This window comes from Lutjanus erythropterus, chromosome 6 (assembly GCF_056507025.1).
Source record: "Lutjanus erythropterus isolate fLutEry1 chromosome 6, fLutEry1.hap2, whole genome shotgun sequence".
NCBI classification, from domain to species: domain Eukaryota; kingdom Metazoa; phylum Chordata; class Actinopteri; order Lutjaniformes; family Lutjanidae; genus Lutjanus; species Lutjanus erythropterus.
In genome coordinates, this window is record NC_139322.1 from 12,950,490 (window position 1) to 12,964,590 (window position 14,101).

General features: G+C 40.3%; 1 protein-coding gene across 3 annotated transcripts in view; it reads right to left on the minus strand.

Moving 5' to 3' along the window:
* Positions 1-9,787, minus strand: part of LOC146324974 (adenylate cyclase type 6-like) — a 50,559-nt gene extending 40,772 nt beyond the window's left edge. Inside the window, exons 1-3 of one of the 3 annotated variants that reach the window (XM_084720653.1) lie at positions 9,556-9,787; positions 3,966-4,226; positions 1,707-2,646 (exon numbers count right to left, since the gene is read on the minus strand). In XM_084720653.1, coding sequence (XP_084576779.1) covers positions 1,707-2,646; positions 3,966-3,985 — 960 coding nt within the window. In that variant the 5' untranslated portion in view covers positions 3,986-4,226; positions 9,556-9,787. Of the gene's footprint in view, positions 1-1,706; positions 2,647-3,965; positions 4,227-7,895; positions 8,094-9,309; positions 9,448-9,555 lie in introns of those variants that run through there. The other 2 variants (XM_084720656.1, XM_084720654.1) reach the window with 2 other exon arrangements.
* Positions 9,788-14,101: the final 4,314 nt, after the last annotated feature.

A 14,101-nucleotide genomic window follows, 5' to 3' on the forward strand; every position in this document is an offset into this window, starting at 1 on the left:
GTAACACCTGCCTATCATAAACAACATAGAGGGGACATTTTAAAAGCCACCAAACATGCAGCGATGTAACAACATGTCAGGTTCAGTCTAATTACAGTGATAACTTATCAATACATATCAATACATATTATATCACAACACTTAATTTCCTGATGTATTAATTACTTATCAAATACTTTAACTTCACTGTTTCCAATTTTTCACTTCAGGGAGCTTTAAATTTTTTATGGCTTGCAAAAAGTAACAATTAACAGTTAAAATCACTGATTCTATCCATCTGCAGATTATTTTTGCAATTAATCAATTAATTGTTTAATCTATAGAATTTCAAAAATAATGATAAATGCCAGTTAGAATTAACTAAAGCCCAATGTAATGTCCTCTGTCTGAGAAATGTTTGGTATTTTTGCTTGAAGGATGACTTGAAAGATTAAGTTTTAGATAAAACAGTGTACAGTGTGTGTGTGTGTTATTTTTTATTTAATACCATGTACACTACTAACCCTGCACAGATATTATATGATTGCTATCATTGTTGTATGGCCAGGTTTTGATTCAAAAAAGAATGTGTGCGGGGTGCTGCTGTTAAGTAGCGGGGTCCCATTTTGAGGCTAAATTACATGTTACTGAATCAGTTCACTGACTGGCATACTCGCCGATACTTTTTAGTATTTTAGGGAGTATTGGAGGCTTTTCAGATACTGGTATTGGAACAACACTACAAAATTCATATTCAGGATGACATTTTTCAATGGCTGTCCAATTACATGAAGTGAAAAAAGGATTCTGCATACAATTTCTTGCACAACATATTTCATATCAAGTAGGCGAAAGGTGTCATTCGAAGTGACAGACTGACAGAGAATTATCACCAGTTCCTCTCTGCTCAGCAGTGCATTTAGTGTCTTTCAGCTCATGGTTTTGGTTTTATGGCCCAAAACTTTACTGTCTTGGTTCTTTTTCACAGCTCTCATCAATCCTGTTTTCAGCCACGGCAGGCAGATGTTTTCAACAGAAAAGCTATGATAAACCCACTGTTTGTTGTACTGTACTGCCCAGCACCAAATGGCACACAGACAAAGCAAGTACCCAGCTGGTGAACACAGTGAAGGATTTAGCAGCTAAAGAGCCAGATAGTTCCCTCAAGAGTTGGTGGAGACCAAAAACATAGCTAAAAGGAAAGTTAACATTGGACGAACATCCAAATCGGTGCTAATGCTGCTGTGTGTCTGCTGTGTGTGTTTTCTATCACAATATGGCATCAGTTAGACATACCCAAAACCCAGAACATTTTCACCCTATCCTACAGCAATCAACTGGATATGAGCAATTTAAACATCTTCACTGCCTCTCCCTCTTCTTACTCTCATCAAAACATGCTTTGTGTTTAAATGTTAGTTGTTACACCTTGTTAAATACCTCCAACAAGAACAGTTTATCCTAGACCTCATCATTCCAGATTTATAAAATCAACTTATCTGGATTTGAACAATGCTTTGCTATACTACATGAATTTGTGTGGATGGATAAAAAATAAAAACAGTCTGTGAATCAATCAGAAAAACTGCAGGATAAAATGTCCATATATCTGAGAAATGACAGACAGGGAAAATGAATGTAGTTTCCACCCTGTTCAGCATCAGTGTCGGTTCAGGTCAGCGATGAGAAGCAAAGAGTCAAACAGTCAGACATGGAGCCTCTCTTACCTGTTTCCAGAGGAACTTGTCTTCCTGGTTTATCTGCCAGGTGGTGACCACGTGTATGATGGACAGCACGGCTCCACTCAGCACCGCCGCTCTCATCCTCACAGGCAGCAGAGTGTAGATGATGTAGATGAAGAACACGGACCACCAGATGCCCTCTGAAGCGCTCCTGGGTGCCACCATGAGCACCCCGAAAACCTGTACCGACACCAACACTCCGATCACCAGATAACTGACCATCCACATGTAGTCCTGGTGGAAGCCATTGCGGTTGCACACTACCATAAGAGCCATGAAGAGCGCCATTGCCACCGACAGGGCTGAGGAGTAGGCCACATGAGGGGCGGCGTGCACACAGTGGAAGGTCAGCATGATGCCGCACACGATCACAAGTACCCCCATGAGCATGGTCAAGGAGCTCTGATTCAGCCTAAAGAAGTAACGCTGGTATAGGCGCTCCAGTTTGCGGGACTGGAATTTTTTCGACTGGAACACCCGTACCACCCTGAGCCAGCAGTCCGCAGCCGTCATCACTCCTGCTGCGCCGTTGGGACCCTCATCGCCCATGTCCCCGCTTCCTCCATTACATCCCCCTTTTCTCCCTTTCAACTCCCCATCCTCAAAGCCCAGGTCGACCGATTTCAGCCCCACCCCTTCCCCGGGAGCCCCTCCCCTTTTGCCATAGTGGTCCTCCTGCCATCCGCAACGGACGCCGAAGTTGCCCCCGCCTCCCACGGCTCCCGCCACCCCTCCGCGGTGGTGCTGATGGAGGGGGGCTCCAGAGGGGGGCTCCATAGCATCTGGGTCCCGCAGACAGCTCATGTAACGCGGGTTGCAGAGAGATGAGCCTCCCTTCCGTTTGGACTTCTTGCCATTGCGCTCCCCCCACGCAGTCTTGCGGTCGTCCACTCTGGCGACTAGGAAACCACTGAACCAGGACATTCTGTGTGAGCAGAGAGAGGAACATTCAGCACAGCAGGGTTAACTTCATATACTAATAATTTTTGTTCAAGTTTTCATAATCAGGTGCCCCAGAGCGTGGGACCCAAGCTATTAGTCCTCAGCAGCGGCCATGGGTTCAACTCCTGCGCCTGGCCCTTTGCCGTGTGTCTTCACCCCTCTCGACTCAATTTCCTGTCACTCTAAAGCTGACCTATCAATAATGTCTGAAAAATGCAAAGGTAAACACACTTAAATGTTTTTGTTTCCCAAGGAAATGTTATTCTATCAGCTAACAAGCTGGTGTGTTTCACTAAACTTGTAATACAGTACAAGCTATAAGAAACCACCACTGTCCTGCACTCATTAGAGAAGTGAATGACCCAGCTGATAATCTTTGATGGTCAATTAAAAGATCGACTGACACGCTAAACATATTACATCTAAAGTTTCAAATTGAAAAATACTATGAAAAAAAGAAGAATGCATATCTGAAGAAATGCTGTATACATAACATTAAACATATCATGGTAGAAAGGGGCAGAAATGTAATACACTTAAAAGGACTGTCAAGATTTTAAATGTAAATCAAAAATTTATCAAAATTAGCTCAAAAACTAAATTTCTTTCCATACCGGCCTACCTGCAGGTGTCCAGTGTGTGTGCAAAGAAAAAAAACTACACAAAGACACACAGCAATGCTTAACAGTAGTTTGCAGATGCATTTTTCTATTGTTTTAAAGAAGAATTTGAAAATGTTAATGACAGTTGACAGTCAGAGAATTGAACCAATCATCTATTGACTCTATAGGCATCAGTGCTAAATAAAAAGTTTAAATATATTTAAATCACAAATCTAATTGTGACCTTCAAATCAAAAGTCAAATCCAATGATGAATTTAGAATCATGACACCCCTAATACTTAATATTAACGTTAATAATAGGTTAATAGATGTTTCCTCTAGGAATATGAGTTTAGAAATTCTAAAGAAATGTTTAAATAATATATTAAACTTTAATTAAACCTGTTAGTCTAGATTTTAGTCGACTTAATATACTGTAGATTTAGTCGACTAAAATCTTGGGACATTTAATCAACTAAAACTGGACTAAAACTTAAACAATATTGAGGATTAGAATACGTCTAAAACCAATTGCCATTTTAGTCAAAAGTCTAAACTGACTGAAACATAATCAAAATTTGTCATCAAAACTGATACTGTCGTACAGGAACAGGTGAAAGATTGATAAGAGTTGCAGCACTAATCCGATGTGGGAGGACCATTTCCTCCTCTGTACATCTGTAGGAGTTGCTCATTTACCTGTTGGGGTTCTGGTACATGTCCCAGCCCTGTCCCTTGCAGCCGGATCACTCATTTATCCCCGTGGACAAAATTTTGAAGAAGTGAGGAGGGGTCTGTAGAGGCCACACCGCAGGGCCACAGGACTGGACGGGGTCAAAAGGTGCACCAGTCGCTTCGCAAAAGCTCCAGATGTTTGTGCCAGAGCCAGTGATCAGAGACCAAGGTTAATGAGAAGACCAGTCTCCGCTGCCAGGCCTATCTCCACGGCTTTTGCTGGGTCTACAGGAAAAATCAAACACATGCAGACTGTAGAGTGACAAACAGGAAAAGCCAGTGCACAAATAGATCTGTGAGGGTGGTGTCATGGCTGAAATTTAAGCAGTGAGTATATCAAGTGAGACACATCAGATCATGATAGTGGATAGTCTGTCGTTGATGCTAATATTCATATTAATGAATAGGTCTGACTCATATTTAGCTCTTTGAATACCTTGTTAGCAAAGATCCCCTTCATCAAAAAAAAAACTGACAGGGAATAAAATACATCATCATCTGTTAAATGCACATGAATCTCATTTCCTGGATTACCAGACACACTCGAGGTTTCGCCTCATGTCTGAAAACTGAGACAGATTCAGAGGAGAAGAACAAGCTACTTCCAACATTATGGGAGAGGAGGAGGAGGGAGGAGAAGGGGGGAGGATAGGACCCAAAATAGCTCGATGGCTCGGTTTTTTAAGGTGAACCAGAACTGGCTCAATTTGACCCTGGTGCAAAAACACACCCTCTGGTATAAACACACAACAGCATTTTGGAGTCAGCTGGGCTGAAGATAAACGAACGACTCCTTTGAGCTCTGTTTATTATCACAATCAATGATAAAAGACGAGTAATAAATACAGATAAATGCCACTGGACAACAGGACACTGTCAAGACAAATATCAGGACAGTAATGGGAGACACAGCATGACAGGATCTGTGGGCCCTGCAGCACTGAAACAAATATTATTTAGAAATTACTAGAAAATCAAGCTACAAAGACTTCACTTTTAGCATAATACAATATATGTATTAAAGATGCAATGATTGCATTTTTTGGGACAATTCCAATTTTTTAAAAGTCTGACCTTCCAATTCCAATTTTCTTTGTTTCTAAGAACTATAATTGACAGCATACACAAAACTTTCCTTTAATGGAAAATTTAATTGCATGTTTCTCTTAAATAAGTTTTACATCCTCTAAAAAGTGCTCCAGATTACTGCCAGGCCTTGTCCTCTTTTGCTCTTTTCTCTCTGACTCTCCACCTTGCTCTTGCCCTCTCTACTCATGTCCTCTCCTCTATTTGTCCCTCTCTTCTTTCCCTAATGCTTCTCTTTATCCTGCTCTTGAAATCTCTTAATGGCAACGACATGCTAGCATGTACAGCTGTGTGGCTGTGAAAAGCGCTGTTGAAAATCACTCTGTTACCCTCTGTGTCTCCATGTGCATGACATGAACAGTTGTGCAGTTACATGTAAATCTGACTGACACAGAATCTGATATATCTGATGCTGATGTTGGTCACCAGTCATGGTCAGTCAACCTGAAAACTGGCTTAGATTCAGATTAGGGCAGCATAATTCATCAAAACATTATCAAAATCACAAAATGGCCAAGTGCAATATCCAAATCGCAGAACACTGCAATTTTTTGATAAAGGAAAATGTGGGACAAAACAGCATCATAAAGACGTCCTGTAGCCATATTGTGCAGCCCTAATTCAGATTTCAGATTCAGATTTTATTTATCATAGACCACACACCATTGTACGGAATACAAACATAAAACAGAGCAGCAATGCAATGGTAAATGACCAAAATCCATATCACAAAGTAGGTCATTTAAGAGGCAGGACATTACTCCTAGTTTACCTACTACCCTTGGGTTTATCTTCTTGCAATAATAACATAAATTTAAACATCTACAGATGATTATTAGTACTTTGGCATGTACTTCTTTCTTTTCTCAACAATGACTGTATTTTTACATTCAGATAAATCACGACATTCATCCACTGAGGGCTTTTATTCCTTTCCAGACCTTTGCATCTTCCTGTTATCTTTGGAATTCAGCTTTTGGAAACTCGAAGGTTACAAATAGCCTGGGCATACCTCCTGTTTCCTGTTTTTCCAGGTCATCTTTAATATATACCACAGACATACGTGTTATTATATGTGTCTGAGGGAAATTTATATGTAAAGATGTCCTGTGAGCGCCATAGAAGGACCTATATTTTTTTAACATCCCTGTCCGTTTGACATAACAGATAATGTCGACTAATCAAATAAAAAGTATTTGACTTCAGTGTCCCATCAATGATAGTGCTGTATGTTTAATTTGTTAAGTTTATATGCCATGATACACAATGTTTTGAGACGCATGGATATTCTTTGTTATCTCTTGCCACTGCATGTGTAACATATAGTAAGTAGTGTCTTGTGAGCCTATGTGTTCTGGGCACATTTGGGTGTGCGACATTCATTTATTCATATATAAGTCGATACTGCCCTTATTAATTGGACTGGATATCAATCAAATGTGACCGATCCACATTTAAGGACCAGTGTGTAGCATTTAGTGGCATCCAGTAGTGAGCCTGCAGATTGTAAACACCTTCTCACTGTGCCCTTCCAAGTGAAAAGGAGAAAAACAGAAGCCACAAGACTCGCATAAATGTGAAAAGCCCAATCTAAAGCCAGTGCCTGGTTTGTCCATTCTGAGTTACTGTAGAAACATGGCGATGCAACACGGTGTGGCCTCCGTGGAAGAGGACCTGCACCCTCTGTACATATAAACAGCTTAGTGTGAAAACACAATGATTTTTATTTTCAGGAGTATATACATTAATAAAAACATGCTTGTGAATATTAGATTCCATTTCTGTCATAATCTACCAAGAAATCCCCATAAATCTCATACACTGGACCTTTAAATATAGTTTTGTCTTGCTTCTGTTATCAGTTATTTTTATTCTGTCAAGCTGGGTTGCTGGTTTTACTGTCACAACAATGCCTGCGTTCATGTTAATTCAGCAGAGAATAATTCAAATGATTCAAGTTCCACACAACGAAGAATACAGATTACAGGGTTCCTTCTCTTTTTTCCAAAGTCAAATTCATGCATTTTTAAAGCATTTTCAAGGGGCATTTCAAGCTTTTCCACCACCTTACAGCTGTGGTAAATTACACATTTATATACGCTCAAAATGATTAGGCTCCATTTCATTTTTTGTGCTATAAACAACTAAAATTATAGGTCATGATCCTACAGAAGGGTGGCAAAGGAAAACAAATGTTTAAAATGTTTAAAATCTGTCACCTGTCTGTAAATAGACTTGGCATCCTATATAACCTTGCTGAACCAATATCAAACAATTGCACAATCACTTGATAAATAACTTAAATTTCAATAAAACTCGTCGTCTTCACTTTGTGCAAAAGGCAAAAGCAATCAGGCTCTCTCTGACTTGTTTTACTTCTTTATCTGAAACGTAAACAATTCAGTCAGAGAGTGACTTATTATGAAAGTAATGCAATTATCATTTCAAGCAATTTCAAGCACTTATATCAAAATCCAAGAACTTTTGGTTTCAAGGATTACCAGCACCTGTGAGAACCCCAGATTTTAAATGTGTGATACTGAATTGGGTATATTGTGGTTATATTCCAGACAAATTATTGATCTAATGGTCTCTAGGGATTGTAAGTGGCCATTTCTTTGATATACAATTGTTGTTTTTTTGCTGACCTGGTCACATTTTATAGTATTTATATCCCTAATATTACTATAATAACCTGACAACATAACAATAGGTCATATAATAATTGTATAGTAGTGTATTCATTTGTCCTGATTGTATTATAAAACGTCCACATATGCCTCAGCAAGTGCTACCAGCTGATCTTACCAGGCCTCCAGACGCCCTGAGCTCCACACAGTGCGGAGAGACGCGCAAACGCAACGCAGCCGCCGCTTCTGCCGCTGCTGCCGCCGTCTCCTCCTCCACCAGCATTTTCACGGGAGAGGACGCATGCTGTGTTGCTGAAGCAAAAATAGCATTTCCTCGCTATATCTTGCCTGCATGCGCCTTCTCTGGCACGTCCAAGCCGTAGCGGATCGACAAGATTCAAGGAGAACCAGCCCCCCCTCCCCTCTCCTCACGTACACACCTCCTCCCCTCCACCTCCTCCCCGGCTGCGTCCCTCACTCCCCTGCACAAGGTCGACCAGCTTGTACCCATTTGCAAACGTCGCGGTGTGTGTTGCCAGTCGCTTGGTGCGAGTGCGTGTGTGTTTGCATGGTGCTGCTTGGCTGTACTCTCCGGTTTCCCCCACTAGCGTGAGGAGAGGGGAGGGGAAGAAGCGGGGAAGCGGAGAAGGGAAGGCGGGGGTGACTGACTATTCCTAGGGGACATTTTCAACCGGACAGCCGCTACACTCACTGGCGTTACAGCCGCACAAACAGTGAGCATAAAGTCATTCATTGTGGGCTTGTTCCAGTTTGACCAGTCCGAAGCTGCATGCATCCCTCTCTGTGGCTCATCCAGATGATACAGATGCAAAAAAAAAAAAAAGATCAAACAATTAGAGGAAATCAGTGGTCATTTTTTTGCATTCTTCCGCGGCCCTCTCTTTTGATCATGTGCGGATGATATGTTCGCGATCTGGTGTATAAATGCCATGCTCAGGCAGGCAGGCAGGCCGTGTGTGAGGGCCCGCATTCAAACAGCGTAGGCTTCTTGTTACATAACACCGTGGCCTATGTGACAACCATAGCGGGGACCATAAAACCATTCCGCTGCGTCCGGCAGTCCAAGTAAAGACACAAACACGCCTCTGTAGGGTGATTTATTTTTATGCAAATGTACTTCGGTCTGCAGCAAAGCAATAGCCGGCAGGATTAGTGTATTGACAAACATGAGTCTTGGGTAAATAAACAGATATAAACACGTTATTGCTGCTGCACACATTCCTCAGCATCAGTCAGAGGATGGAGGACTGGCAGTGGATTATGCTCCAAAACCCGTCATATATACACTCCATGTGTGCCTACAGTGATAATAAATAGTGATATTAAATAGAGGTGTTTAAGTTTAAAGTTGTTATTAGAAATGATCATATATGGATGATTATGAGCATCATATGCAGCCTCTGAATGCAGCCTATTAACACCCCTCTCAGTACTGTCAGCTGTAATAATAAGACACATAAACGCACTGTGTTGCAGCCCCCCCCCCCCCCCCCCCACACACACACACACACACACGCACGCACACATTAATGTTGTTATTTATTGTCCGCCTGTGGAAAACATGCACTGACCGTGTATCCTTTGCCGCCGCCGCCACCACCAGCAGCACCAGTGTGAAGGCCTTACAGCAACTGTCGCCAGCTCTGTCATTCACCCGGGCTGAAATGGTGTATTGACAGAGAGGTGGCAGAGGCGTCCACGGCTCAATGCAACAGCGTTTGAGACGTTTGTGTGACAGGAGAACATATATTATATATGTCGGCCTGCAGTGTGCAGCAGCAGCAGCAGCAGTTACAGTCAGAAAAAGACGGACTCACCGTGATCATCTTCTGTTTCTGTTCCCCGACAGGACCGCAGCAGCAGACAATCCGATTCGGTGTGGTTGTCGGGCGGAGCGGCCAGGGTGGAGGACCATTTGTAGCCCAGCTGTCCAAGGATGGTCCGGTTAAATTGGTCACCCTGTGGTGGATCTCCTCCTGTCGTCTTCTCGCTCCACTCCCTTTCCTCTCCTCCCCCTGACCCTCTCGGCTCCAAGCACCACTGTCAAGGCGGAGGAAATACAAATATCGCACTTCCGGTTATTAGTATCAAATTAAAAGCCCTGAAACCAGCAGCACAGAAGGCAGCATTCACATCCTTTAAAAGAACTATGTGGAATTTTCAGAAAATCCTCATTATTAATGACACCTCTGGTCGCTAAGTAAACTGCAGTCAGCATCATGTTGCTTGCACTTGAACTCCCTTAGACTCAAAAGTCGGTACCTAAATGCTTCATTCAGTGACTGAGGACAATCTCCCGCCTTTCGTTGCTAAAACTTGGTGTAAACAATTACAGAGTTTAAAACATAATCGCCATTGAGGAATCTATCCTAAGTCTTTAGGGCAGCCATTCACATTTGGGCAGTGACATGCAGAAGTTGTCTGCTTACTAACTGAGGAGAATGGGGTGAAAGCATCATTTCATCATGTAAGGGGTGTAGTTTTGTTAATGGTTGTACTCCACATAGCTCTTTTGATTGTCTGGTAGCTAGACTAGAACTCCATAGGTGTCAGCAAGCATCCTGGACACTGACCAAAACACTGATGTGACGTACATGAGACTAAAGATGATTGACTGGCATCATGTTAATTGATGAGGTTAGTTAAGTTAGGCTTATGTTGAGGGCTTGTGTTGATGGTAGTGGACTCAATTTCTAAGCAAACTTTAGAGAGCTATGCATACTGTTGGCCCTGCAGGAGAGATTAACAGAGTCAAGTTATTTGGCAGGATGCATAACAGTCACATCCTTTTCTCAGAAAAAAAAATGAACATAGAAATAATTCCACTGGTGAATATATAGCAACCTAGAAAGCTGGGGAAGGTCAAATTTTTTAAGTTATGTTACAATCTGCTCACACAGTATCCATACACTGAAACAGTTACTTAAATAGTTAAATAACACAATCAATAATGTCATATATGTCTATTATCATAAGGCTACAGCCAGCAGGAAATAAGCTTAGTGCAAAAACTGGAAGCAGGGTGGAAACAGCTGGCCAAAAACCAAAGAAAAACTATACATGCTAAATTCATGAAGAGGTTTGGATTGGCCTACTTTAATACTTTTATGTCTGTCCGTTAAATATAAGGCTACAACCAGCAGCTGATTAGCTTAGCTTAGCACAAAGACTTGAAATGGGGGCACACAGCTAGCCACAAACCAAGAGTAAAAACTACAATTTGACATTTTACAGGTGGTTTTGTGTTGGACTATTTTTTGCCAGGACCAGTAACTTCCTGAAGGCTTTGTAGGTTGTCTGACAACTGCCCTAAGCTAAGAAATAGTCAAGCACATCACCCCATATAAAACAATTAACTGTAATTTTTTATACACTGGTGGTTGAAATAAACACACTTTGGAGAAATCATATTTTGGAAAAATGCTGGAATACAAAAATATCAAATAAGACCAAAAATTAAATTTTTCTTATTGGATTGGGCTATAACAATTTCATTGTTATATCATACGTTGTATATACTGTCTCTGTTCATGTGTATTCATGTGTATCATTTATTACATAATGTCTGTTTACTTAATTTTGAATATGGGGTTTACAGACAGGTATTACTCCATACCAGTTGGAAATAAATATTTTGCCACCAGAAACTGTTTTATGTGTTTTCAGAAAAGTGATGATTTATGTATATATTTTACTTATAAAAGTGAATTAAACTGTATGACATCATTCGTCATTTATTATCACTAATTCATAGACAAAAAATAGACAAAACTAGGAGCACAAGTTTACTCTCCACAGCCATATAATGTAAAAATCTTTATATTTTTGTGTTACAACAGGACTTAACCAATAATGACACCACCGACCATGGTTTGTTACACTGGTCCTTAGTTTGTGTGCTTTTATTTTGAAATAATATACCACTGAGTTCCGGTGTTGTGCTGTGTAACTGTGTGGTGTTTGACGCAGCTCTCCTCAGCCCAGGCGCGCCGTTGCTCACACCACTCTCTCATTCCCACTTTTAGTAACTCGGCACTCCCTCTAGAGGTGAAGCTGTGTCTGCGGTGAGCCCGGCCGGTCAAACACCACCAGCTGTGAGCTCCAGCACGCTCCCACGGGGAAAAAATGATGTGGACGAGGTTAAAGTCAGCTTCATTTTTATGTTCTCATCACAGTTCATAAACCTTATAAGAAGACTGGCATACAGCAAATATGATGTGTGGAAAGTGGTTGACAGTGGTGTAAAGTATCTAAGTACATTTACTTAAGTACAATTTCGTAGTTCTTGTTCTATGATTGGGTATTTCGATTTTCTCCTGTTTAATACTTATCACTACATTTCGGAGAGAAATATTGTCCTTTTTTACTCTATTACATTAACAGCTGGAGGACCTTGTTACTTTACAGATGAAAACCTGAAACAACACGTTAAGCTTATAAAGTACAACAAATAGTGTTACTATCCTAGCTTGTGACGCAAAAACGTCAAAAACAACAAAAAGAACCTCCATTCAGCTTCATTTGACAACTTTAAGGTGTCTATAAGACACATTTTCCATTTCCCACAAACTTCTCAGATTGTATAATTTAAATAACTGAGGCACAGAGAGGTAAAATTATACATATATCCCATATCAAATAACAGCCAAAGAAATTAACATACATGTTTGTTGGCTATTCTTTCCTCTTCCATTAATCCTTTTATTCTTTAACCTATTCTATGACCTTTTGGGGAGGCACAACTCTTACACTGGGAACCACTCGACTAAACAACTTCACTGTATATAAAGTAGTTAGATTTACCTCCCTTGATTAGCTACAACAGTAGCCTAATGTGCTCCTAAAACATTGATGCATCAGTATTGACAAGCTATTAAGGTCATTTATAATCAGTGGTGGACAGTAACAAAGTACATTTACTTGAGTACTGTACTTAAGTACATTTTTGAGTATCTGTACTTTACTTGAGTATTTGTTTTTCTGGAAATGTATTACTTTCACTCCACTACATTTCAAAAACAAATATTGTACTTTTGACTCCACTACATTTCTAGGAAGGTTGTTGTTACTTTTCGACTGAGCTTTGAAGTCAGCTGTTGGTGTTTTTCTTTTCTAAAATGCAGTTGGTCACATGCTGTGCTCTCCTCACAAAAGAAAACCAATCACAGTAGCTCCTCTGGATTGATGTAAAAGTGGAAATACATCATCCAGGCGCTCTGTAACAAGAACAAGCAAGTTCTCCCTCTGTCATTCAAACAAAAAGCAGTAATGGTGACAGCAGGAGAAAGACAAAATGAAATCTCAAGATGTTATTATAATTATTAATTGTTCCAGGTAGCTTTTAAAGTTGGATTGTTTTTATCGGGGTGAAAAATACCACATAATTCATGTATACATACTGCCTCTGAAGACAGAAAGAAATCTCAGTTATTTAACAGACTTGGAGAACTCCTTACAGTTAGCTTCAATCTAATTTTATGTGGTGATTTTAATACAGTTACATCAGAACATGACAACAGCTGTCCTTTTTGGTTTTGATTGTATTTCTATGCTGAAGTGTTTATAGGTGTTTCTATAGGCTTTGTGTAGCAGAGTGGTTCTACAAGCAGGTCAGTGCATCATTAGATGGTTTCAGAGAGTTACAAGCTTCTGTAAATGCATCATGAAAACAATACAGCATGTATTGATATTAGAAAATGTACTTTGTAATTTGTACTTTTAAATACTTAAGTATTTTTATAAACGTGTACTTCTGAATACTTAAGTATTTTTAAAACCAAGTACTCTAGTACTTTAACTCAAGTAAAATTTTGACTGAGCAACTTTCACTTGTAGTTGAGTAATATTTGACCAGGAGTATCTATACTTTGACTCAAGTACTGGGGTTGAGTACTTTGTCCACCACTGTTTATAATAATATATCACAGGGGGTATTTTTTCCAAAACAAGTACATATTATTTCAGGCTGTTGTTTCAGGCTAATTGTGCTTACATGGTACATATTTCTAAATAAAGTAGTTCTGAATTATATTTGCACAAAATGACACACAGGTATTATTCCAGGGGGAGGAGTGGTTTACTTCTGGGTCTCTCAGTATGAAGCTGATACATGCACTGTGCTGTGTGTGTGCCCCAATAGCGACTTGTTGCCACGGGGTCCACTAATACGTCATTCTGGCCCCTAAGCATGCACTGTACATACAATATATCTTATCTAAATAAAGATTTGATTTTTTAAGGAACTTAGTGTTATAGTTAAAGGTGAAGTAAGCGATTCTGGAGAAAGATAGTTGACTGTTGAGTCTCATTCACAGCTCGTTAAATACAGATGTTTTGGGAATGAGACTCAACCATCAACTATCT